Consider the following 26,950-nt stretch of genomic DNA (forward strand, 5'->3'; position numbering starts at 1 on the left):
TATTGTATTTATTTAAATATTAATAAATGTATATGAGTTTGTATAGATCCTACATTTGACGAGTGAAAACAATTAAAGGTAAGATATAACTGTCAAAAGTCCATTGTCACGTTAAGAAAGTAGAATTTTTGTTTGCTTTTGTATGAAGGGCATCTCTGCATTTGGTTCCATGTTTAGAATACTTTTCACGCTGCCTTTCTTCATAGGGATGCTTTAAATGTTTGTAATCCTTTTTTTGACATGTGTGCCATTCTCATAATTGTGAGTCATTATTACGTAAAACCTGAGGTGTCCACCAAATACTGAATGTTGAGCTTTCAGACTGAATCTCTAGAAAGTAACTCTGCGGTGACTGCAATGTGTTATACTCATATAATAGGCAATATGCTTGAACACATTATACCACCGATGCAAAAATGTTTTAGAAATATTCTAAGAAAAAAATATTTCTAGGGTTTAGCAATGTATGACCAACATTTTTCCAAGTCCTTCACTCTAAGTATTTGTGCTACTTCAGATACATTTTTTCAGCATCTATGGAACCTTACTTCTAGAAGTAACTATAAGAGAACTATGGAGTAAGGAAATCAGTGGGGATCATTCTAATATTTGTGTGAAAGGTGTTAAAAGCTAAAAATATTTTATGTAATGAATGCACATACTGGCCCATATGTAATTGATATTTTCACTTGAGTGATATCCTAGGAGATAATTTTCATCTTCTCTTTAAACTAAATTTTAAGCATTTTACAGTTGAAAAGGTACCCAAAAGTTGGTTAAAAAGTACTATTAATTTTATTTTAAGTATTTTCTTGCATGCTAGTAGCTTAAAAGGCATTTTCTGATAAGTTGTTAAACTATCACCTAGGAGAAAACTCAAGGAAAAGTGAATTGCATATGGGCCACTGTGTTATTTCTAAACTTTTAAATGACTCTTACGGATAAGAACTGAGTGATGTTATGTTACTAAAAAGTGTGTGACCATTTAGGTTTGCAGGAAGTAAGTGTATTAAAATCCATACTCGCTATCAGGTTCCACCAGTCCCTTTAGAAATAAAGGGCATCTGTTTGATATTGTCAGTGGTATATGCTGCAATTTTACATAGTTATATGGTTATTTGGGTTGAAATAACTTACATTGAACCAAATACAGAGATGCCCTTCACACTAACTCAAACGCCAAAAATTCTCAAACCATGAGCAATATTCTGAGTACAGCATCGTCATACTTAGATCAAGAAAATATTTTTTTCTGGATTCTTGACATACAGTATCAAAAGTGAGTACACCTTATAGTAAATAATTTAAAAATATTTTCATGGGAGCCCATTGAAGATATGGCACTTTGATGCAATGTAGAGTAGTCATTGTACAGCTTCTATAACAGTGTAAATTTGCTGTCCCACCAAAATGACTTAACATACCGCCATTCATGTCTAAACCACTAGCAACAAACGTGAGTACACGCCTAAGAGAAGAATGTCACAGTTATGCCCAAACTGTCAATAATTTGTGTTCCTGCCATTATCGGTTTGTTCTTTTTGTTGACAGTAAATAATAGCATGGGGGTTCCCCACTAGAGATATACTAACTCCCAACCCCCAAGCATAGGAGCTGTTATTAAGCAGACAGAGGATCAACAGTCATGTGGGCCGCTTCTTCTCTATATACCAGCTCTCTGTGCCTGTTGGAGCTGGTACCTCATGAAGAGTGGGAATGAGAGATCCTCAAAAAAAGCCCTTTGCCCACTGCTGGTGAACATTCTTCAAACACCCTCTGTACTGAATGATTGGTAATGAAGAAGTGGAGATTTCTTTTAATGGAATCTTATAGATTTTGGAGCAATGAGGTATGCACCTGCATGGGTACATGTATTTTCCATCAACATAGAGGAAAACTGCAAGGAATCTGCAAATCAATATTCTAACTGACAAGACTGTGGAAGAAACCAACTTGAACAGAATTATTCAAGCAAGCTAAAATAAGACTTGGCAACAACAGAGAAGTACCAATTTGCTATCAAGATCAGAAGAGATTTCGATCATGATGGGGGAAGGGAGGGTTTCCATTAATACTTTTATGAATAGAAAAAAAAATTATAATATACCATGGGCCCAATCCAATTCAAATTCACCTTTTCTCCTAGGAGATTATTTTCATCTTTTTTTTTTTATTACTTTTCAGCACTCTGCAATTTAAAAGGTACCAAAAAGTAGGTGGAAAAAAAAATATTCGGAGTGATATATATTGTTTTTTAGGATAATATAGGCTTTTAGTAATATTTTCTAAGAATTATTTTATTTTATAGGCAATTTTGAAATGCAAATTGGACGTAAATGCAGAAAATACACTTTTTTTTCAGTTTCACTTTATTAGTTTTCACATGACAAGTTCCACAGTTAGAAAACCCATAACAATATATTCTTTGGCCCTTTCCAATTAAAAGGATACCTTATGAGCCTTATTTATTTTGTAGCTGGGCATGCGGCAGAACGTTATCCCCAACCTTCACATCTGACGAGATTGGATGTGATTGCTAGGGCCAGAGCAGGGAATCGTTGGGTCTCTGAACTATTGCCCTAGCAATCACAACCGATTGCTACAGACGCTTCATTTTTTTTTTATTGTGACCTTGTCACTTGAAATTTTTTTAATACTTTTTTTTTGCCTAACTTTAATTTGATATCCTTAACACTTTTATTAATTGCTAAGTGCCGAAAAGTGATTTTGTTTAGGTAAGATGAAAAATGATCTGGAGAAAAATCCAGATCTCAAACAAACTGGATAAGTGCCAATGAAAGGTATTAATTTCCATGCCAACATTTCACTCTAGCAATTCCAAACATCGAATGTGTGCACTGAAAATTAAATTAAGCTCCATGCCAGCGGTGTGGCTGTACTATTACTATACAGTAAATAGAAAATATAATAACGTACAGAGTGATCAACACTAAAAAATATTAAGAAAAAATTATGCAAAGAATGCATTCAAACTACAATAATACATCAAATACAATTTATGAAACAGTCCAAAGAGTCTATGTATAAAAGATTCGTTAGCAGACAGAAAATAAACTGTTCTAATTTACTTATCAGTTGTGCTCCTCAATGCACATGTAACCTTTTGTTTGTTTGCTGCACCACTTGACTGTTAAGTTTAAAGTTTTTGGAACATATGAGGAACATTACCAATGGTTCCCTTGACCGTAGCATCTCATTACTTAATCTCTTACTAAAATTAAGTGTATGGCCTTGGTAGCTGTAGCAGAGAATTAGTGCACCCCACTTTACCATTGTGTCAGTAGCCTCTATGCCCAAAAGTCCTTCTTGATTTTAACCACAACACAACAGGATGTTGACCTTTATGCGCCTGTTGTGAAGATTGCCTGTTAATTCCTGCTGTTGGCAGCATTTGCAGACTTTGTATGGACTTCCACTATTCACCAGCAGGTGTCTCTCTTCTTACTGTGATCTGTGCATTTCCTTAGCTGACCTGCAGAGGGAACTTTTTTTTGGGGGGGGGGGGGGAGCTGTAACCTGATCAATCTGCAGCATACATAAGGCTGCTTTTGCCAACAGGACTTTGCTAGACCATTGTGCTAAGTAGGCCTTTTGAATCTAGACATTGGTTCTTCTGCCTGTTCTTGTACCCTGCTCCTTGCTCCCTACTCCTGTTACCCTGACTTCCCAGCATGCCTGATTATTCTCTCGTCTACTGTTAATTGTGTATGCATTTGACTATCTGGTTATGACATTATGCCTGTTTGATTATTCTCTTGTCAACCGATTGTGTGCATTTGTCATTCTACATTTATTGTACATGTATTCTTATTGTCTATATCTGTTTAGCTAGTAAGTCAGGGTGTTGTTCAGTAAACTGTGGTGCACCGTGTATTCTTATTGTGTATGATTGTATGTATTTTGTTGTGTGTGTGTTTAGCAAGTGATCTTTAGCTCCTGCATTGTCACGATACAGCACCTTAATGAAGAACTTCGATAATCACCATTTTAAGTGTTTCTTTTCCCAAGACCTGGTTTTTCATTTTCAATTTTCTCCTTGTTATACATTTTATGTTTTTTTGCGATGCAAGATTTTTTGTTGCATTTTTACATTTTAACTTTTTTTTTATTGGATGTAACGCAGAATGATTGCAAATAAATGCATGATTTGAATGAAATTGTGCATCCTACTGCATAGGGAAAATCACCCGATTACAATTAAAAGAGAGAAAATGTGCACATCCAATACATTTTCCTTTTTTTTGCCAGCTTGCTATTTTCAGTAGTATATTGATTCAGGCTTTTTCAAAATAAGCATTAAAAGTACAGTATAATCTTGTTGTATTAAACTCTGATATAGTAAACATTTGGATATAGTAAACTATCTCTCCAGGTCCCGGCCAATCTCCATTATAAGTCTACGGGAGAAACGCCTGGTATAGTAAACTCTAATATGAGAAAAAATTTGTTATAGTAAACTAGTTTTTTGGCCCCTTCGTGATGCTGACTCCAGATATAGTTAAAAGTGGACGAATCATGCGTCAGTGTAAAACCCATGGTCTTGGCGGATCTTTTCATGCTGGTAGGTGAGCTGATGCCTGAATAGGGTGCAATGAATAGCACTGCTACTCTTTAGCAAGGATGCACATTTGGTGGATGGACTACACAAATGTTTACAGTGGCAGGTGTTTTTTTTCGCCTGCAGGGGGGAAGCGATTTTTGCCTGTAATGGAAACAGGCCCATTGACTTGTATTGTCATGCGAATCTGCATGCAGAAAATGCATGCAGATTTGTGTTCGTGGAAACAGGCCCTAATATTGCTGTGTGCTGTCTGTGCACAGCAGTATCACTGCAAGTTACTGCATCAGGCCCAAAGAGAGCTAAAACAGGAGATAATTCATGAGATAAACAGATAACAAGAGATCATTCATAATTTAAGTCAAGTAAGGATCAATAAACCAAGAGTTAGCCCTTGCATTACCTCTCCTTATTTAACTTAAAGGGAACCTTAACCGGCGGGGAAAAATAAATTCACTTACCTGGGGGCTTTCTCCGGCAAAGCGTAAAGGTAAGTGAATTTATTTTTCCCTGCCGGTTAAGGTTCCCTTTAACCCATGATTTATCTCTCTTTAACTGGGGGCACTATGGCGAAACCATGTAAAATTTAAAATATATGCAAACATAGACAAATAAGAAAAACAAATCAGGCACCACTGCTGAATATATGCAAATTAACCATTTAACAAGCTATCATTGCATTCCAGCGGTTCTGGAGGTGTGTTTAGCTTCTAAGGGTACAATGGTTAATTTGCATATATTCAGCAGTGGTGCCTGGGAGACATCTCGAGCTCACTCTAACCTGAATTATCGCAAATTCTTTCTGTTTTAGGAAAGCAAATTTTTGTTTTTCTTAACATCTTAGTAAGTGGGCTTTTAGGACCATTGTAGTCCCTTACACACTCCAATGAGTTCTGGGTCACCATGAGCTTGCTGGTTAGTCTGTACCTCTCGGTTTACAAGCCCTACTCCATAGAGCCAAATTAATCCATGCCATGCACTGATGAGGATCAAACAATCCGAAACAGTCTGTATGCATGTTGGATTATTATGGCTCTGTACAATTTAACAAGCTGACACATCATTGCATTTCAGCGGTTCTGGAGGTGTGTTTAGCTTCTAAGGGTACAATGGTTAATTTGCATATATTCAGCAATGGTGCCTGGGAGACATCTCAAGCTCACTCTAACCTGAATTATCGCAAATTCTTTCTGTTTTAGGAAAGCAAATTTTTGTTTTTCTTAACATCTTAGTAAGGGGGCTTTTAGGACCATTGTAGTCCCTTACACACTCCAATGAGTTCTGGGTCACCATGAGCTTGCTGGTTAGTCTGTACCTCTCGGTTTACAAGCCCTACTCCATAGAGCCAAATTAATCCATGCCATGCACTGATGAGGATCAAACAATCCGAAACAGTCTGTATGCATGTTGGATTATTATGGCTCTGTACTATTTAACAAGCTGACACATCATTGCATTCCAGCGGTTCTGGAGGTGTGTTTAGCTTCTAAGGGTACAATGGTTAGTTTGCATATATTCAGCAGTGGTGCCTGGGAGACATCTCAAGCTCACTCCAACCTGAATTATCGCAAATTCTTTCTGTTTTAGGAAAGCAAATTTTTGTTTTTCTTAACATCTTAGTAAGGGGGCTTTTAGGACCATTGTAGTCCCTTACACACTCCAATGAGTTCTGGGCAGTGGTGCTCAGCAGAGCTCGAATATTCGAGTAGCTCGAATATTCGAGCTCTTTTTCAGCTATTCGAGCTCGGTATTCGAGCTCCGAATAGCTGTAGCTATTCGAATGGGCTATCCGAGTACACTCGAATAGCCCATTCACTATTCGAGCTATTCGAGCAACCCGGCGCTATTCGAGCTCGGTACCGAGCTCGAATAGCGTCATAGCCCAGATTGATGTCCTTAGAGCCAATCAGAGGGCTCCCAGGCCCTCTGACGGCAGCCAATCACAGAGGGGGACCCTGGCCAGCCCCTACCCTATAAATAGCGGCCGCCATGTTCCGTTTCTCCATGCTTGCCTGAGACTTGTACAGAGAGAGAGTTGCTCCTTTGTGCTTTGGCTTAGCAAGTGCTCTATTGTGATCATTTACCTAGCGTTTTTGCTCACCTACACCTGCCATATACACCTATATTGTTGTTAGTTAGATAGACATTGTATTTTAGTTAGTAGCTTGTGTGTTACATTAGAGACAGGCAGCTGCTGCAAGCTTACAGGTTTAGGCCTCAGGGGGGCCTTGCCTCTGTGGGCAGCTGTCCTCTGTTTATTTCTCTCATCTATACCAGTATTTCTGCTGTCCTTTACTAATAGTATTGTAGTTATACTGTACTAGGAGTAGGACACTCACTGACTGTCACTGTTTATAGGCTACTAGCTAGCTCCTGCGTGTGTGCACTCACTCACTGTCTGTGTGTGTACACACACTCTATTTCCTTCTGATTACTGATAGATTATTGTTAGTTATTTGTACTTACTTACTACTTACTCTTACTGTACCCGTAGGGACACTCAGTGTCACTGTTCATATAGGCTACTAGCTCCTGCGTGCGGTCACTCACTGTCTGAGTGTACACACACCACCCACACTCCATTTCCTTCTGATCGCTGATTGATTATTGTAATTAGTTAGTTCTACTTACTGTTACTACTTACTCTTACTGTACTAGGAGTCTAGGACACTCAGTCACTGTGTTCATAGGCTACTAGCTCCTGCGTGCGGTCACTCACTGTCTGAGTGTACACACACCACCCACACTCCATTTCCTTCTGATCGCTGATTGATTATTGTAATTAGTTAGTTGTACTTACTGTTACTACTTACTCTTACTGTACTAGGAGTCTAGGACACTCAGTCACTGTGTTCATAGGCTACTAGCTCCTGCGTGCGTGCACTCACTGTCTGAGTGTACACACACCCACACTCCATTTCCTTCTGATCGCTGATTGATTATTGTAATTAGTTAGTTCTACTTACTGTTACTACTTACTCTTACTGTACTAGGAGTCTAGGACACTCAGTCACTGTGTTCATAGGCTACTAGCTCCTGCGTGCGGTCACTCACTGTCTGAGTGTACACACACCACCCACACTCCATTTCCTTCTGATCGCTGATTGATTATTGTAATTAGTTAGTTCTACTTACTGTTACTACTTACTCTTACTGTACTAGGAGTCTAGGACACTCAGTCACTGTCCATAGGCTACTAGCTCCTGCGTGCGGTCACTCACTGTCTGAGTGTACACACACCACCCACACTCTATTTCCTTCTGATCGCTGATTGATTATTGTAATTAGTTAGTTGTACTTACTGTTACTACTTACTCTTACTGTACTAGGAGTCTAGGACACTCAGTCACTGTGTTCATAGGCTACTAGCTCCTGCGTGCGTGCACTCACTGTCTGAGTGTACACACACCCACACTCCATTTCCTTCTGATCGCTGATTGATTATTGTAATTAGTTAGTTCTACTTACTGTTACTACTTACTCTTACTGTACTAGGAGTCTAGGACACTCAGTCACTGTGTTCATAGGCTACTAGCTCCTGCGTGCGGTCACTCACTGTCTGAGTGTACACACACCACCCACACTCCATTTCCTTCTGATCGCTGATTGATTATTGTAATTAGTTAGTTCTACTTACTGTTACTACTTACTCTTACTGTACTAGGAGTCTAGGACACTCAGTCACTGTCCATAGGCTACTAGCTCCTGCGTGCGGTCACTCACTGTCTGAGTGTACACACACCACCCACACTCCATTTCCTTCTGATCGCTGATTGATTATTGTAATTAGTTAGTTCTACTTACTGTTACTACTTACTCTTACTGTACTAGGAGTCTAGGACACTCAGTCACTGTCCATAGGCTACTAGCTCCTGCGTGCGGTCACTCACTGTCTGAGTGTACACACACCACCCACACTCTATTTCCTTCTGATCGCTGATTGATTATTGTAATTAGTTAGTTGTACTTACTGTTACTACTTACTCTTACTGTACTAGGAGTCTAGGACACTCAGTCACTGTGTTCATAGGCTACTAGCTCCTGCGTGCGTGCACTCACTGTCTGAGTGTACACACACCCACACTCCATTTCCTTCTGATCGCTGATTGATTATTGTAATTAGTTAGTTCTACTTACTGTTACTACTTACTCTTACTGTACTAGGAGTCTAGGACACTCAGTCACTGTGTTCATAGGCTACTAGCTCCTGCGTGCGGTCACTCACTGTCTGAGTGTACACACACCACCCACACTCCATTTCCTTCTGATCGCTGATTGATTATTGTAATTAGTTAGTTCTACTTACTGTTACTACTTACTCTTACTGTACTAGGAGTCTAGGACACTCAGTCACTGTCCATAGGCTACTAGCTCCTGCGTGCGGTCACTCACTGTCTGAGTGTACACACACCACCCACACTCTATTTCCTTCTGATCGCTGATTGATTATTGTAATTAGTTAGTTCTACTTACTGTTACTACTTACTCTTACTGTACTAGGAGTCTAGGACACTCAGTCACTGTGTTCATAGGCTACTAGCTCCTGCGTGCGTGCACTCACTGTCTGAGTGTACACACACTAAATTTACTTGTGATTACTACTGATTATTGTAACTGCTAGTTGTACTTCCTGACTGTTACTACTTACTTACTGTACTAGGGGACACTCACTCAGTCACCTCACCAACCAACCCACTCCATTAAAGTACCCCACTTTTCACCCGCCCTTTTAAAAAACTTTTGTCTATACGCCCAAAACATTGAAGATGTCTGGAAGTGGCAGCCAGCGCGGTTTGGGCAAGGGGAAGGGCAGCAAGGGAATCAGGAGGAGAGGGAGCAGCATTGTGGCAAGCCGCGGCCGCGGCCGCGGGCGCGCCACCATGCACAGTTCCGCAGCAGCAGCAGCAGCGTCAGTGGCTAACATTCCTCCCATAGCCACTGGCCGTGGACGCCTTGGGCGCCGCCCAGCAGGAGCATCTGCAACTCACGCTGCAGAGACGCAGCAGCAGCGTGTAGCACCTGCTCCCATTTTCCTCCAGCCGGGTCGGAAACGTCCCATTGAGGAAAAGGATGCAGACACTGTGGTGCAACTCATGACGGAGGATGAGCAGCCCGCCATCAGCTCTGCATCCGAGGCCTCCACCCTCACCACCACCACCACCACCACCACCACCCCTGTTCGCAGCAGCCGCCCAGCAGGGTCTGGGGAGGAGGCCAGTTCACCGTCACTCGCCGACCTGTCATTCAGCAGTCTTTTGACCCCAGGCATCATGAGTAAATTGTCTGTTGTTGTTGGCGATCTTGAGGAGGAGATGCTGATGGGCACTTTGGGGGATGAGGGATTGGACAGCAAGACTGTGGCGACAGTCAAGCAGCCCATCCATGCATCAGGAGAGGAGTTTGGGGGGTCCTCATCCCAGCAGGACATGTTTCAGGAGGGGGAGGATGATGATGACCCGGTGACAGACAGAGACTGGGTGCCACCACCTCCAGGGGATGTCGTCCTCAGCAGCTCTGAGGAGGAGGAGGAGGATGCGCTTGTGGGCCTTGCAAGGAGGCGCATCATTGCAAGCATTGGCAGCGTCCCACACCCTGCTGGTGTCTCAGGCTCAGCAGCAGCAGCAGCATCAGCCAGTACCACCACCAGCCGCACCCAAGCCCCCCAAGCCCCCCCCCCAACCACCACAGGGAGACAGGCAGCAGCGCTTCCATGCCGTAGGGGGATGTTTAAGTCACCAATCTGGCGATATTTCACCATGCCCACTGTGTACAGCAAGTACGCCACTTGCAACCACTGTCAGCGGAAGTTGAGCAGAGGTGCAGACCCCTTAAAGTTCTGCACCAGCTCGCTCATCAACCACCTTGCGGCTAAACATTTCCACCAGCATGAGGAGTTCCAGAGGCTGAAGGCATCTGGTGCTGGCAGTGGCACCACACCCATCACTGCACAGCCTTCAGCAGCAGCAGCAGCAACAGCAGCCACCCGCCCTCCTGCTCCTCCAGCAGCACCAGCAGGAGTGCGGAAACGCACTGCTCCTCCCCCCTCTGCAACTCCTGCCGCCGACACTGAGACCTGTTCTGGCAGCCAGTCCTCAGTGGCCTCCTCTGCTGTGTCTGCTGATTCCCGTGTCAGCAAAAGGCCACGCCAGAGCCTTTTGAGCGAGTCCTTCCAGGGGGTGGTTAGGGCTCTGCCTCCCAGCAGCCGTCGCGTGCGGCAGCTGAACGGCTTGCTGGCACGGGCCATGTGCTCCCAACTCCTGCCGTACACGCTCGTGCAGGAGGGGAGCGACATTCGTGCGCTGCTTGCTTGCGCAGCCCCAGACTGGCAGCTCCCCAGCAGACACTTCTTTGCCCGCAAGGCCATTCCTGCACTGCACCGCTTTGTGATGGCCAATGTGGAGCGAGGGCTGGAGCACGCGGTTGGTGAAAGGGTCCACGTCACCATGGACTCCTGGAGCAGCCGCTTCGGGACAGGCCGCTACCTGTCCTTCACTGTCCACTGGGTCAGCTTGGTGGAAGGGGGTGAGGATGGGAGAGCAGCAGCGGGCACAGCAGCAGCAGCAACACAGTGGGTGGTGCCACCCCGCAGGGTCAGGGGAACTGCAGCAGGTTCCTCCGATCCTCTGCCATCCTCCGGCACACCTGGCCAAACCCCCCGCCTCAGCAGCAGCGTGAAGGCCCGCCACTGCCAAGCGCTGCTGCACTTGGTCAGCCTTGGGAAGACCAAGCTGACGGCAACCCATGTGTTGGCCAAACTCCAGGAGCAGGAGAGGATTTGGCTGACCCCCAGAGGCCTCAGAGTCGGAGAGGTGGTGGCCGACAATGGGGCCAATCTGGTTGCCGCAATAGACAGGGGAAACCTGACCCACATCCCCTGTCTTGCCCACGTGCTGAACCTGGTGGTGCAGAAGTTCCTGCGCACCTACCAGGGGATGGGCGAACTGCTGGAAACGGCAAGGAATGTTGTGCGTCACTTCCGGCGCTCGGCTGCAGCCTGTGCGAGCCTGGAAGACGTGCAAAAGGAGCTGGATCTGCCACGCCATCGGCTGATCCTTGACGTTCCGACTCGCTGGAACTCCACCCTGGCGATGTTGGAGCGTCTGGTTGAACAGAGGCGCGCTGTCAAAGAGTACCTTGCCCTGGCCACTATTTCCGCAGCTCTGAGAAGGGACAAGACCAGCAACTTACCGTCCATCGTCCCCGATGATGACTGGAGGCACATGCAGCAGGTGTGCTTAGTGCTGGCTCCCTTCCTGCAGGCCACAAACATGGTGAGCAGGGACCATGCTATGGTCTGCGAGTGGGTGCCCCTGGTTTCTCTGCTGAACAGGGCCCTCGATGCTTTGCTGGAACAGGGAGCGGCAGCCTTGGACCAGCAGGAGCGGCAACCAGCTGCGCAGTCCACCTCTGAGGGGGAGGAGGAGGAGGACTTGGTGGAGGTCCCTGACCTGGCTGCTGATGAGGGGGATCAGCACAGCGCAGCTGAGTTGGTGCGGGGGTGGAGAGAGGATGAGGCGGCAGAGGAGGAGGATGAGGACAGCACTGACGTCGATGTGCCAGCAGACGTGGCCCGCCTCTTCCCAATGGCAGCGCACATGCTGACGTGCCTGCGCAGGGATCCCAGGGTGATCCAGATGAAGCAGAGGGAGGACATCTGGATCAGCATGATGTTGGACCCACGCCTCAAGGGGAAGTTGAGCCAGTTCCTGCCGCCTGCAGGAGGAGACCCAGCGCAACAAATAAGGAGCTTGCAGCAGGCCCTTGTTGAGCGCTTGGAGGAAGCCTTCCCCCAGCCTTCCACCCCCACTGTCCAGCAGCCAGCACAGAGGCAGCAGCAGGTGCCTGCATCCAGCAGCAGCAAGCGCCCCACAGACCTGCTGTCTCTCAGCCACGAGCTCTACAGGACTGTAGAGGCTTCGGCAGCAGTGACTAGAGAGGAGATGCATGCAGCAGCATCCTCCTCCGGTCACAGCCAACGCCTGACCAGCATGGTGGCTGACTACATGGGGTCGTACAGCGGGCTTGACAGCGATGCCCCTGTTGATCCCATGGAGTATTGGGTCAAGCGCATGGAGATCTGGAGCGAGCTGGCGCAGTACGCCCTGGAAGTGCTGTCCTGCCCCCCTTCCAGCGTGCTGTCCGAGCGCTGCTTCAGTGCAGCTGGTGGCGTGGTCACCGAGAAACGCTCACGTCTGTCTCACAAGTCTGTGGACAGACTGACGTTTCTCAAGATGAACCAGGCGTGGGTGGAAGGCGAGTTCCTGGCCCCTGTTGTCGGCGAGAGGGGGACATGAACTGGCTGCCGGAACCATCGTTAATGTGCCTTACCACCCTTTACCACCTCCTGGCTCCTGCTCGCTAAGCCAGCCTGGTTCACTTTGACTATTACGTCGCCTGCAGCCACACATTTTACACCTACAGTGGGCTGCTGTGTACTGCCCTTCTGCTGTCTGTCTGTGTTTCCCACTGCCAGGGTACACAGATGATTTACCTTCTGCTGCCACTCTGCCACCAGCTATTACGTCAAACAATAGCTATATTGGTTGCAAAACCAAAAACCAAACAAACCATTAAAAAAAAAAAAAAGGTTTAATTTTTCTGAGGTGCCCGGGTTGAAAACTGTGTTGTCCCAGTTGTGTATTGGACACAATGTGGGCTGCACGACCGCTGTCTGGGACCTCCTGTTGTGTTTATTTACAGCCCTGGTATCACCGCTAGGTACCAGGGCTATTATGTCACGCTGCCTACCTGCTGCCACACTCACACTGCTCCTCCATACCTCCTCCTGCTGCTGCTGCTGCTGCTGTCTGTCTGTGTTTCCCACTGCCAGGGTACACAGATGATTTACCTTCTGCTGCCACTCTGCCACCAGCTATTACGTCAAACAATAGCTATATTGGTTGCAAAACCAAAAACCAAACAAACCATTAAAAAAAAAAAAAAGGTTTAATTTTTCTGAGGTGCCCGGGTTGAAAACTGTGTTGTCCCAGTTGTGTATTGGACACAATGTGGGCTGCACGACCGCTGTCTGGGACCTCCTGTTGTGTTTATTTACAGCCCTGGTATCACCGCTAGGTACCAGGGCTATTATGTCACGCTGCCTACCTGCTGCCACACTCACACTGCTCCTCCATACCTCCTCCTGCTGCTGCTGCTGCTGCTGTCTGTCTGTGTTTCCCACTGCCAGGGTACACAGATGATTTACCTTCTGCTGCCACTCTGCCACCAGCTATTACGTCAAACAATAGCTATATTGGTTGCAAAACCAAAAACCAAACAAACCATTAAAAAAAAAAAAAAGGTTTAATTTTTCTGAGGTGCCCGGGTTGAAAACTGTGTTGTCCCAGTTGTGTATTGGACACAATGTGGGCTGCACGACCGCTGTCTGGGACCTCCTGTTGTGTTTATTTACAGCCCTGGTATCACCGCTAGGTACCAGGGCTATTATGTCACGGCGAGCTGCCTGCCTCATTGACTGCCTGCTGCCACACACTCATCCTCCTCCTCCTGCTGCTGAATTTACCTCCTGCTGTCTTTGTGTTTCCACTGCCAGGGAGCACATACAATGGCGCTTCCAACATGCGTGCGCCCACCAGCTATTTGTTACGCTCAAAAATAGCTGCATTTCTTTAAAAAAAAAATTGAAAAGAGAAATACGTGAAGAAGAAGAAGACGATATTGAAAAGGAAGGAGGAGAAGAAGAAGAAGAAGAAGAAGAAGAAGAAGAAGAAGAAGAAGAAGAAGAAGAAGAAGAAGAAGAAGAAGAAGAAGAAGAAGAAGAAGAAGAAGAAGAAGAAGAAGAAGAAGAAGAAGAAGAAGAAGAAGAAGAAGAAGAAGAAGAAGAAGAAGAAGAGAAGAAGAAGAAGAGGAAGAGGAAGAGGAAGAGGAAGAGGAAGAAGAAGAAGAAGAAGAAGAAGAAGAAGAAGAAGAAGAGGAAGAAGAAGAAGAAGAAGAAGAAGAAGAAGAAGAAGAAGAAGAAGAAGAAGAGAAGAGGAAGAGGAAGAGGAAGAAGAAGAGGAAGAGGAAGAGGAAGAGGAAGAGGAAGAGGAAGAGGAAGAGGAAGAGGAAGAGGAAGAGGAAGAGGAAGAGGAAGAGGAAGAGGAAGAGGAAGAGGAAGAGGAAGAGGAAGAGGAAGAAGAAGAAGAAGAAGAAGAAGAAGAAGAAGAAGAAGAAGAAGATACAGTAACACTACTGAACAAAATTAAGGACACAACTTCTCTTTCCACATTTTTTTTTTAAAGGAACATCCCCACATAATCACTTGCTGTTGTTACTTGGAAAAAAAGAGGTTTCTTGCATCATTCACCCTCAAAACAAGTGTTGGAAGCTATTTAAGGCCAATTCGAATAGTCAGCTCGAATAGTTAGCTCGAATACCGACTCGAATAGTGAGCTCGAAGTCCGAGGTCGAATCGAATAGTAAAAATTATTCGACTCGAATATTCGACTGACCTCGAATAATTTACTATTCGAATTCGACCAAACTCGAATTTTAAAAAGGGGTATTTGAGCAACACTAGTTCTGGGTCACCATGAGCTTGCTGGTTAGTCCATAGACAAATAAGAAGTACATTTTTTCCAGAGTAAAATGAGCCATAAATTACTTTTCTCCTATGTTGCTGTCACTTACAGTAGGTAATAGAAATCTGACAGAAGCGACAGGTTTTGGACTAGTCCATGTCTTAATGGGGGATCCTCAGCAAGGCTTTTATTCTTTGTAAAGATATTCCCTAAAAAAGATTTAAGCAATGATGCTGGCCAGCTTCCCTGCTCACTACACAGTTTTTTGGCAGTTGGACAGAGCCACTGCCATTCACTAAGTGCATTTGAAAATAAATAAATCCCTGAGAATTCCCTGTAAAGAGATGGACTAATACAAAACCTGTTGCTTCTGTCAGATTTCTATTACCTACTGTAAGTGACAGCAACATAGGAGAAAAGTAATTTATGGCTCATTTTACACTGGAAAAAATGTACTTCTTATTATGTTTGCACATATTTTAAATTTTACAACTTTTCGCCATAGTGCCCCTTTAAGTTGGATAAGGGGAGATAAGTCAGGAGTTAAGTCATTTAAGGAGAGGGAAAGTGTTAGTTAATAAATAAGGTGATATAATTAAACCAAAAAATATTTGTGAATCAACCGGAATGTAATAGCTTTTAAGCGGATACCTAGCAGTAACAAATGGTGAGTTATGACTCATGGATAGGTTAAATATGATTATTGCACAATAGCTAAAGTTTAAAAAAAAAAAATCAGGCCAGGATTTCAGGATCACGTACGGCTGTTGGTGTTCTTCAGCTGGGAAGAACTTTTGAAATCGAACTTCACAAAGTACCGTGTTTTCTGCACATCCCTCTAGGCCAGTGGAGTGTCTGCTAATGAAGAGGTAGAGGTTTATTGTGCAATCTGTTTGTTCCAGTGGTTCTACCATACTCCTTACTACATTTGTTATAGGTACAAACAGGAGTTGGTAAACTATGCTGATGTAATATTTCATATTCTTAATGATGATAAATGTTTTAAAAGTCTTCAAGGTCACCAACATCCCAATCTTAGCTTCTTTTAATCTTGATGGTAGAGTGGTGGCACCTCTTTAAGATTGCTTTTCCATGAGCAGTTGAAGGCAGTGAATTGACCACCTGTCTACCAGAAGGACACTTGCTAGTACTTAGCATGGGTGGTAGACGCCGCCCCCCTCCCCCCCCCCCCCCCCCCCCATGTAGTTGCATATGAGCATGGTGATTGCCATTCTCAGACAGACAATTTTTTGGCCACAGTAGTTCAGCTGTCCATGGAAAAGAGGGCTAATATTGCTAGAACTGCTCTTAAAGAGAAGCTGTACTCTAAAATTCTTACAATAAAAAGCATACCATTCTATTCATTATGTTCTCCTGGGCCCCTCTGTGCTGTTTCTGCCACTCCCTGCTGCAATCCTGGCTTGTAATTGCCAGTTTAGTCCGTGTTTACAAACAAAAATCATGGCTGCTAACCAGCATGTGATAGGCCGAGAGAAGCTCAGTCTGTGACTTATACAGAGCCTGCAGGGGGCGTGGAGAGGGTGTGCATAACTTCTCCCTATCGCAGCAGAGCAGCACATTCCTACCTGAGTACCTGAGCTGAACAAATCCATCAGAGCAAAGAAGATTAGATTATATAACAGAGATAATACAGCCACAGTGCAACTAGGAAAGGCTGCAGTAAGCCAGACCACATTAGAACAGGTATAGGAACTTATAGGATAGAAGAAATAAGGCTGAACATTTTTTTACAGAGTCTCTTTAAAGAGGATCTCCAATGAAAATGTAATGAAAAAAAAGTGCTTCATTTTTCCAATAATTATTTAAAAATTATTAAGGGCCTATTTCCACTAGTTCTGCATCAGTTCTGCATCAGCTTAGTGGAAACAGGCACAAGGCATTCTCTGGAGTCAGTTTTTCTGCATCCAGAATATGATGCAGAAATCTGCAACATACCATCCATAATTTTTCTGCATCAGAAAATTCGCATTTAGTGGAAACAGGCCCATAGGCATTCATTAGTGTCATTTTTTTTTTTGCATCCGGAATCCACGTGTAGTGGAAACAGGCCCTAAAAGTGTTTGCCCATTGTAAAAGCTTTCCTCTCCCTGATTGACATTCTGACATTTATCACATGGCGACATCTTTACTGCTGGCAGGTTGATGTCACTGGGAGGAAGGAGATGTTGCTTGCATTTTTGCCAGTTGGAAATAGCTGTAATTTCCCACAATGCAACAAGGCACCCACAGTGTGGTGTCAGCACCCTGGTGCTTACATCACACTGTGGGAGGAGTTTCACCACAATATCAGCCATACAGAGCCGCCTGATGATCCGTTTGAGAAAAGGAAAAGATTTCTCATGGGAAAGTAGATATCCGCTACTGATTGGCATGACGTTCAATCCTTGGTTACAGTTCCTCTTTAAACCTTAAGTGAAGAATATTGTTGTCAACAAATGAAAGCTTTCTTAAAGAGACTCTGAAGTGAGTCTGAATTCCCGTTTTTTAACTAGTATTTATGTAAAACACTATAGGTAATGCTATAGTGCCGCATCCCTGTGGCAAAACAAGGGGTTTATACCCCCCAAATCCCCTCTGCTAGGTCTGGGGAGCGCTTCCTCATAGAGGCAGAGCTCATGGTTGTAGCAGCTCTGCCTCTTGGCGCGTCAATCCCGGCTGATCCCTGCCTCTGCCTGCCCCTCTTAATCTTCCTTCACTGAAAAGGGCGGGGGAGAGGCGGAGATCCACGGGCAGATTGGCGCACATGGAGGCAGAGCTGCAGCTTATAGCTCTGCCTCCATAAGCTGCAAAATCCATGACCAAGAAAGCCGTGGATTTTGCAAAGGGGATTGGGGGGTATAAACCCCTCGTTTTGCTGCGGGGATGCGGCGGTTTAGCATTACCTATAGTGTTTTACATAAATACTAGTTAAAAAATGGAAATTTAGACTCACTTCAGAGTCTCTTTAAGCTGTTGATGTAATATCTATTCAACTTATTTGTACTTTTAACTTTATAGATGTAGATATGGTAGAAAAAGGCAATAAGTGAAACCCACAATAAATATTTAATATGAGGTCCTACAAGTGCAAGCAGTGTCTTTACGGGTTAACAAAGGATTTAGAACAATTCAGATTGTAATGCTTTGAATATTTCATTCTGGATGGCATGATGCCTTATGCTGGGGATACACGGTACGTTTCTGTACCATGTATCGACCAGTGATAATATTCAGCTGGCCCGATCAAGCTGGCTGCTCGACCCGCGCCCGCTCGATTCCTGCCGGCGGACAATGGCAGGGAATCGAGCGGCTGATAAGGACCACCGGCGGGGACCAGCGGGAATCGATCCGTGGGGATGCGGCGGGGGTCGATCCGGCGGCTAATCGGCCGCCGGATTGACCCATGTATGCCCAGCATTAGTGGATAGCATTCTCATCTTTACAGCTCTAGGGTCCCAAATTCAAATTCAGGCCAAGACACTGTATGGAGTTTGTATGTCATCCCTCAGTTTGTGTGGGTTTCTTCCAGGCACTCTAGTTTCCTCCCGCATCCCAACAACTTACTGGTAAGTTAATTAGCCCCCCCCAAAAAAAATCTGTCCTTCAAGAGGAACTGTCGCAAAAATCTTAAAATTTAAAACACATACAAATAAGGTTTGAGCTAGTCCATCTCTTCATGGGGGATTCTCAGCATGGCCTTTATTCTGGATAAAGACATTCCCTGAAAATGATTAATACAAAGATGCCGGCCAGCCTCCCTGCTCGCTGCACATTTTATTGCCAGTTGGACGGAGCAACTGCCATTCACTAAGTGCTTTTAAAAATAAAGAAAACCCTGAGAACCCCCCATGAGAAGATGGGCTAGTCCAAAATCTGTTGGTAATGTCAGATTTCTACTTCCTGCTGTAAGTGACAGCAACATAGGAGAAAAGTAATTTATGCCTCATTTTACTCTTGAAGAAATGTACTTCTTATTTGTATGTGTTTTAAATGTTAAGATTCGCACGACAGTTCCTCTTTGAGGCCTGGAACCCACTGAAATCCGCAAACGCAAAACGCAACCGCTAGCGTTTTGTCTGAGCGGTTTGCAAGCGGATTCATGTGCGTTTTCGGTCGCGTTTTGCAACAGTGTATTTTTTTGCTCAGCGGTTGTGTAGCGTTTTGCGTTTCGCGTTTTTATCCTGATTGGTTCTGTGAATCATTTTTAATTTTGTTACAGTGTGCTGAACCGCAAAACGCTAGAAAAACCGCTCAGTTTAGGTTTTGCTGAGCGTTTCTGCTAGCGTTTCAATACTTTACATTGAAGCGCTAACGCTCCCAAAATGCTGCAGGTCCTGCGTTTGCGTTTCTGGGAAACGTGAACGCTCCTGTGGAAGTTTCCCCATCCATTAACATCAGCTGAGCGTTTTGGCAAAACGCTAGCGTATCGCAGCGCTGCCAAAATGCTCAAAAAAAACGCTCTTGTGGGTTCCAGCCCTCAGCTATGATAGGTTAAATTGACTGTGACTATGATAGGGATTTGATTGTGAGCTAATCTAAGGGACAGTGAGTGACATGACTATGTAAAGTACTGTGGAAAATGTCAGTGTTATGTAAATTCACAATAATGATGATTTTTCATTCTTAAAGTGACACCGAAGTGAAAAAGACCTTATGATATAATGAATTGTATGTGTAGTAGGGATCAGTTATATAGCTTTGTTGTATAGCTTTATTTTTATAACATTGCATCATTCTCTAATATTTGCACTTTATAAACTACACTGTGTATTTTAAACTATGAAACAGAGCAGACCTAATGACCCTTTGAACTTTCCTGTAGTAAAATCATAAACAAGAAACAGTGAGAGACAGGTTCATATAAGTGCTTCAGAAAACAGCACTGTAGTCGACCAAGCTTAGCCAGAGAGCTCAGAGGAGCCGTTTTGCATAGATAACAACTGAAGTTTCTTAACTCTCTCTGTAATGGAAACAATATGAGACTCATGTCTGTGCTACTAATGTTCTATCTCTTAGCTGTACTACACATACAATTTTTTATCCCCTAAGTTTATTTTCACTTCAGATTCCCTTTAAAAGTGGATATGTCTTCTTTTTTTGCCACGCATGCAACAAGAATGTATGGAATGAGCTACTAACGCATGTAAGTTTTAACCTCAGATTTGCAACTTTTTCTATTTTTGCTGCAAGGCGGTTTTTACATGTTTGTATTGTTTTATACATATTTTTTGTTATACTTTAGCCTTTTATTTTTCTACTGTGTGAACATTTTCTTTTTCTTCCTCTCTTTCAGAAGAACAGTGCCTCAGAGACAGCTTGGCTTTTTGTCGACTTGCAAACCTGTCCCACTATTGTTCAATGCCCGGGTATAGGAAACTGTGCTGCAAGTCCTGCAATTCATCTCATTCTACAAGTGACCAGAATCCCGGGAAAAGTAATAGTACGCGGCATCAAGTACCTCCGATTGGACCACCACCGAATGTCATTACTCCACCAACTATTCCTTCTACAGTGTCCACCACACCTGTTCTCAATGTAATCGTCTCACCAATTAACGTTACTGAAAGACCGCAAGACAATAACAGGGTAGATGTGCCATATACCGTTATCAGGCATAACAATGAGGTCCCCCGGCCAAATATCACACCCCGAAGAAAAACTTTTTATGAAAAGACCAAAAACCAGAGGATTCAACAGCTTATTGCAGAAAAATTACAAGAGGCCAAGAGGAAGACAGTTTAATTACAAATCTCAGATATCTGTTTTATTTCCTGTTGAAGACCCAAGAAGATCTAACTGGCACTGATAAACAAAAAAATCATAAACTCTTACGACACCAACACTATACGTCAGGAAACATGCCACGGTAAATTCACCATTTCCATGCAAAAATGGGGCGTGGTGTTTTCTCATTACAAGTGGACATGAAAGTTGTTGTTATCCAATCTACAGATAATGTTACAGAATACTTCAGGTGCTTTTTTTTCAGGTGCTTTCTGTTCTAATCCAGTTCAGTTTTGTATACGTTACATACTGGTGATGTTACACTTCCACATAAAAAAAAATTCATATCACTAAACTGTAACAATGCACAATTAGAATATTTTGCAATATAAATGTTTTCATGTGCTGCTCTTTATTGCTATTTTTTTTTTTTAGAATTATTTTATTGGCAATTTTAACAAGACAGTTATATAATAATATAAGGCTGATGATGTTGGGTGTCAAACACAGGTAAGTATGATTTTGTTTTCTGGTACTTCGCAGTGTTGACACAACAGCCAGATTTACACTAAAGTAAAACCCCAGGATTTTCCCATCATTCTTCCAGCAAAGTAAAATACATGGATTTCTGTGACACACTGGCATAGCTCCCAATTTTTTGAGATAAGAATGAGGGACACTTTTAAGACACGCCCCTGCAACACTTCTAACCACGCCCCACCACACCCCTCACCATGCATATCACAAAGAATTCTAAATCAAAAGATGATCACTCAAAGCACAATGGTCCTTTCTATCATCATTAATTTTTCTTCAAGAGGAACCATCAAGAAAATCTTAAAATTTAAAACACATACAAATAAGTACATTTCTCCCAGAGTAAAATGAGGCATAAATTACTTTTCTCCTATGTCGCTGTCACTTACAGTTAGTAGAAATCTGACATTACCGACAGGTTTTGGGCTAGTCCATTTCTCTATAGGGGGTTCTCAGCATGACCTTTCTTCTTTATAGAGACTTTCCCTGAAAATGAGTAATACAAAGATGCTGGCCAGCCTCCCTGCTCGCTGTACACTATTTTGGCAGTTGGGCAGAGCAACTGCCATTCCCTAAGTGCTTTTAAAAATAAAGAAAACCCTGAGAACCCCCCCATGAGAAGATGGGCTAGTCCAAAATCTGCTGTTAATGACAGATTTCTACTACTTACAGTGAGTGACAGCAACATAGGAGAAAAGTAATTTATGACTCATTTTACTCTAGGACAGGCATGGGCAAACTTGGCCCTCCAGCTATTAAGGAACTACAAGTCCCACAATGCATTTGCCTTCATGAGTCATGACTGTGGCTGTAAGACTCCTGCAATGCATTGTGAGACTTGTAGTTCCTTAACAGCTGGAGGGCCAAGTTTGCCCATGCCTGCTCTAGGAGAAATGTATTTCTTATTTGAATGTGTTTTAAATTTTAATATTTTCGCAGTCGTTCCTCTTTCATTAAAATACTTGAGAATAAGAAATATATACATTTAATTCATGGGAATAAAGTTTAGAGTCAGTTAAACTTTTTTCGGTTGAAAATACATATATTTACTCAGATCTGTAGATCAGCCCTGAAAGAGGGACAAATGAGGGGGGAAAAAGGGACAGAGGGATTATATACCAGTCACTGCATACCTGTTCACTGTACCTGTGTGTGTGTGACAGCTGCACATTTGTAATACCAATCACTGCATACCTGTTCACTGCACCTGTGTAATCGCACATTGTTGTACCAGCAGTCACTGCAACCTTTTCACTGCACATGTGTAACCGCACATTGTTGTATCAGCAGTCACCTTTTCACTGCACAGGTGTAACCGCACACCTGACCCAAGAAGATAATAAGGTCGTTGTTTCATTGTGGACATACCAAATTCGATCAGCTGGACACTCAGTCACAGTGTAATTCAGCTACCTCAGCCCGACCATATAGGCTTGAAAACCGCCATCACCTACACTCTCGCCATCACGTGCACCAGTCCAGCATGGCCGTCACTACACAAACCGCTGTTTGCGGTGCATTACACAGTGAGTTTAGTCTGTCAGTGTGAAGCAGTACTCTAATTACACTACCTGATTGATGTATACACATGCAAGATGTTTTAAAGCACTTTAGGCCTCAAATTTAGCAATGCAATGTGATTTCTGCCCTTAAACCCTGCTGTGCGTTAAATCCGTATTTTTCCCCGGGACTTTTGGCGTGTATCCCACTCCGCCATGCCCCCCTACAGATGTTAGACCCCTTGAAACATCTTTTCCATCACTTTTGTGGCCACAATTAGGGTTTGTAGTTTTGAAAGTTTGCCTGCCCATTGAAGTCTATGGCGGTTTGCGAAGTTCACCGGTTTGCAAATGTTTTTCGCATGTTCGAGGTTTGCAAACCTAAAATCGGAGGTTCGAGACAACTCTAAGTTTGGTGAACTGGGATAATGTACTACAAGGGAAGGACACTGAAGGGGAATGGCAAGCTTTTACACTTATTCTTAATCAATATTGTAGTATGTATATCCCATATGGAAACAAAATGTCTAGGAATAAAAAAGGCCTCTATGGATGAATAGAAAGGTTAGAGATAAAATGAAGTCGAAAAAGAATGCTTATACGGTCCTTAAACAGGAGGGGACCGAGGCTGCATTAAGCAATTATAAGGAGTGCAATAAAAGTTGTAAAAAAATTAGGCTGGCAAAGATTGAAGCTGAAAATCAAATCGCTAGCAATATCAAATCTAACCCAAAGAAGTTTTTTCCAAGTACATCAACTCAAAAAAAAAAAAAAAAAAAAAAAAAGAAGTTCACTGTTTTGGACTCCTAAAGGATGAGGGTGGGAACTCAATGGTGGGTGACCAAGGTGAGGTGGAGTTATTAATTGCTTTCTTTGCTTCTGTCTTCACAAGGGAAACATCACTGTTGCAAATTACAGATGCAGAAGAGTCTCAATCTTCCAATTGTAATATTGAACAGGCAAGACTAAATAAATTAAAAATAGACAAGGCACCTGGCCCAGATGGCATGCATCTTCGGGTCCTAAGGGAATTCAGTTCAGTTATCGATAAACCCCTTTATCTTATCTTTTGTGACTCTCTTTCAACTGGCAGAGTTCCAGTAGATTAACGTACAGCCCACGTTTTCCCATTATTTAAGAAGGGCAAAAAATCAAATCCGGGAAATTATAGATCTGTATGCTTAACATTAGTTGTGTGCAAACTATTTGAGGGGTTACTAAGAGATACTATACAAGACTTCATAGTAGAAGATAACCTTATATCTCAGCATCAGCATGGGTTTACTAAAGACAGGTCCTGTTTGACTAACATGCTCAGCGTTTATGAGGTAATGAACGCTAATGTGGATATTGGGAATGCTGTAGATTTGATATACTTGGACTTGGTGCAAAAGTTGAGGATGCAAGGACTGGGGAAAATCTGTGTACATGGATAGGGGACTGGCTAATAGACAGAAAACACAGCGTTGTGGTCAATAGATCTTATTCAAAATGGGTGACTGTTATCAGTGGGGTCCCACAGGGGTCAGTACCAGGTCCAGTTCTCTTTAATTTATTTATTAATGATCTAGTAGATGCAGTAGAAAGTAATGTTGCTATTTTTGCAGATGATACAAAATTGTGCAGAATCATCAACTCTCGGGAAGATAGTGACATATTGCAACAGGATCTGGATAGGATGGCTATATGGGCACATACATGGCAGATGAAATTCAATGTTGAAAAATGTAAAGTCATGCATTTTGGTCGTACCAATGGTCTAGCACCATACAAAATGGGATACAGATGGGGACATCATACTTGGAGAAGGACTTAGGAGTACTCATCGATAACAAGTTAAATGATTGTATTTAATGCCAAGCTGCTGCAGCTAAAGCTAATAAAATTTTTGGGTGCATTAACAGGGAAATAAAAACTTGAGATGCTAGCATAATATTGCAGCTGTTTAACTGTCTAGTAAGGCCACACTGGAATATGGAATTCAGTTCTGGGCGCCACATTACAGAAAGATATTGCAGTTTTAGAGCAGGTGCAGAGATGAGCAACAAAATTGATACGAGGGATGGAAGGTCTCGCTTACCAAGAAAGGTTAGATAAACTGGGTTTATTTAATCCAGAGAAAAGAGGCATTAGAGGGGATCTAATTAACATGCATAAATACATCAGAGGACAACATAAAAGCTTGGCGGATGAGCTTTTTGTCCCTAGACTTTCACAAAGGACTAGAGGACATGATCTGCGCATGGAGGAAAAACGTTTTAGACATCTATTTAGGAAAGGGTTCTGTACAGTAAGACTGATTAAGATGTAGAATGCATTGCCACAGGAAGTAGTTATGGCAAATTCTATATCTGCATATAAAGGGGGCTTTCTTTGCATTGAAAGACATCCATGGCTATAATAACTAGATAATGCCCAGTGGTGTTGATCCAGGGATTTTATCTGATTGCCATCTGGAGTTGGGAAGAAATTTTTTACCTTTTGGGGCTAATTGGACCATGCCTTGTAATGGTTTTTCGCCTTCCACTGGATCAACAGGGATATATGAGGGAGCAGGCTGGTGTTGTACTTTTTTTTTTCTGGTTGAACTCGATGTAACCCAAATAACTATGTTACTTCAAGTAGCCCATTTCATGTATATGTTTACTTGTACTTTAAATTTTATGATTTTCACTATAGTGGTCTGGACAACAGCAAAACATCATACACACTAACCTTAATGGACCCCACTATCATGAACAATTGTAAAATGTAAAATTCATACATATAATAAGTATATTTCTTTTAGTGTGCTTTTCCATTGTTTTTATGCGAATTCGCATGAAAATTCGCATACCCAAACCTCATGCGAATTTCCTATTAAATACATTGTATGCGATTCGCATAGCGGTATGCGATATGCGAATTCTGATGGCTCTGCCATGCGAATTTTTTCTGCACAGAAAAACGCAAAGGAATCCTGACAAGTGGAAACAGTCCCATTCACTTGTATTGCTATGCGAATTTGCATGCGAAAAACACATGCGAATTCGCGATAGTGGAAATGGGCCCTGAGAGTAAAATACACTATAAATTATTTTTGCAGTGCGGTATGGAAGTGTAACACGGGGCAACGCAGCACACAAGTGTAAAAGGGGCTTCTATGTGCCATAGTGTAAAAGTACTGGAGCCTTTGGCAAATCAAACTCTTATTCAAAGATGTTAAAAAAAAAAAAAAAAAGTGTGAAATGTGCGTAGCATAAATGGGAGCTAGACTATTACTAACTGCACAGAAATGGCTCTTACTTCTTCTGTCCCTACAAGGAGGAAAGACCTGCTAAACTCTGGAAATTTGGGGCTGAATTCTTCCAAGATTTAGGTAGGGTTCTAAAGCCATGGCACATCTATAAAAAGCAGTAGAGTGTTGTACCGTGTTAGCCATCAGTAAAACATAGCAAAGAAATGAACAGCGCTACTTAAAAACAGATGAGTGCTTACCTGCAAAAAAGTGCACACCCCACTCATGGGATTCAAATACACAATGAGCACACACATGACCTGTCTACCACTTGGAGGATGTTAGTTTCACTAACATCAGTAAAAGCAAGAACTTTTCAATCAGGATGATACCATTTATTGGCTAACTTAGAAGTACAAGAGTAAGCTTTCAGATAATAAGCCTTCTTTAGACTTTGTTCCTGTATACAGGATCAAAGTCTGAAGAAGGATTATTAGCCAAAAGCTTACGCCTTTATTTCTAAGTTAACCAATAAATGGTATCATCTTACATCTATAAGAAGAGCAGAACTTGAGATCCCGGGTTCCAGAAGGAGTTTTATTGCAGCACCTTAAAGCGGAATATAACCCTGCATTTCACTTTGCTCTAAAACATTATTTACAGTATATTATATGCAAAAAGCATTTTTTTTTTTTACTAGACCAGCATTGGAAGGGTTACACAGAGCTTTAAAGTTCCTGGAGATTTCTGCAGACGCATCCGAAGCTTACATAGATACATTTTGTTTACATAAGTGTTGAATGTGACTCACTTTCTCTGACTGAGCTGGAGGACAGCCAAAGTGTGTAACATTCAACACTTAGATACATTTATG

At 43.0% G+C, this 26,950-nt stretch overlaps 1 protein-coding gene across 1 annotated transcript in view; it reads left to right on the plus strand.

Annotated features, from left to right (window-relative positions):
* The window catches only part of LOC137564350 (A disintegrin and metalloproteinase with thrombospondin motifs 2-like), a 418,259-nt gene extending 397,043 nt beyond the window's left edge, over window positions 1–21,216 (plus strand). Inside the window, exon 22 of the mRNA XM_068278125.1 lies at window positions 20,393–21,216. Coding sequence (XP_068134226.1) covers window positions 20,393–20,841 — 449 coding nt within the window. The 3' untranslated portion in view covers window positions 20,842–21,216. The remainder of the gene's footprint in view (window positions 1–20,392) is intronic.
* The last annotated feature ends 5,734 nt before the right edge of the window (window positions 21,217–26,950 follow it).

Source organism: Hyperolius riggenbachi, chromosome 3 (assembly GCF_040937935.1).
Source record: "Hyperolius riggenbachi isolate aHypRig1 chromosome 3, aHypRig1.pri, whole genome shotgun sequence".
Lineage (NCBI taxonomy): Eukaryota > Metazoa > Chordata > Amphibia > Anura > Hyperoliidae > Hyperolius > Hyperolius riggenbachi.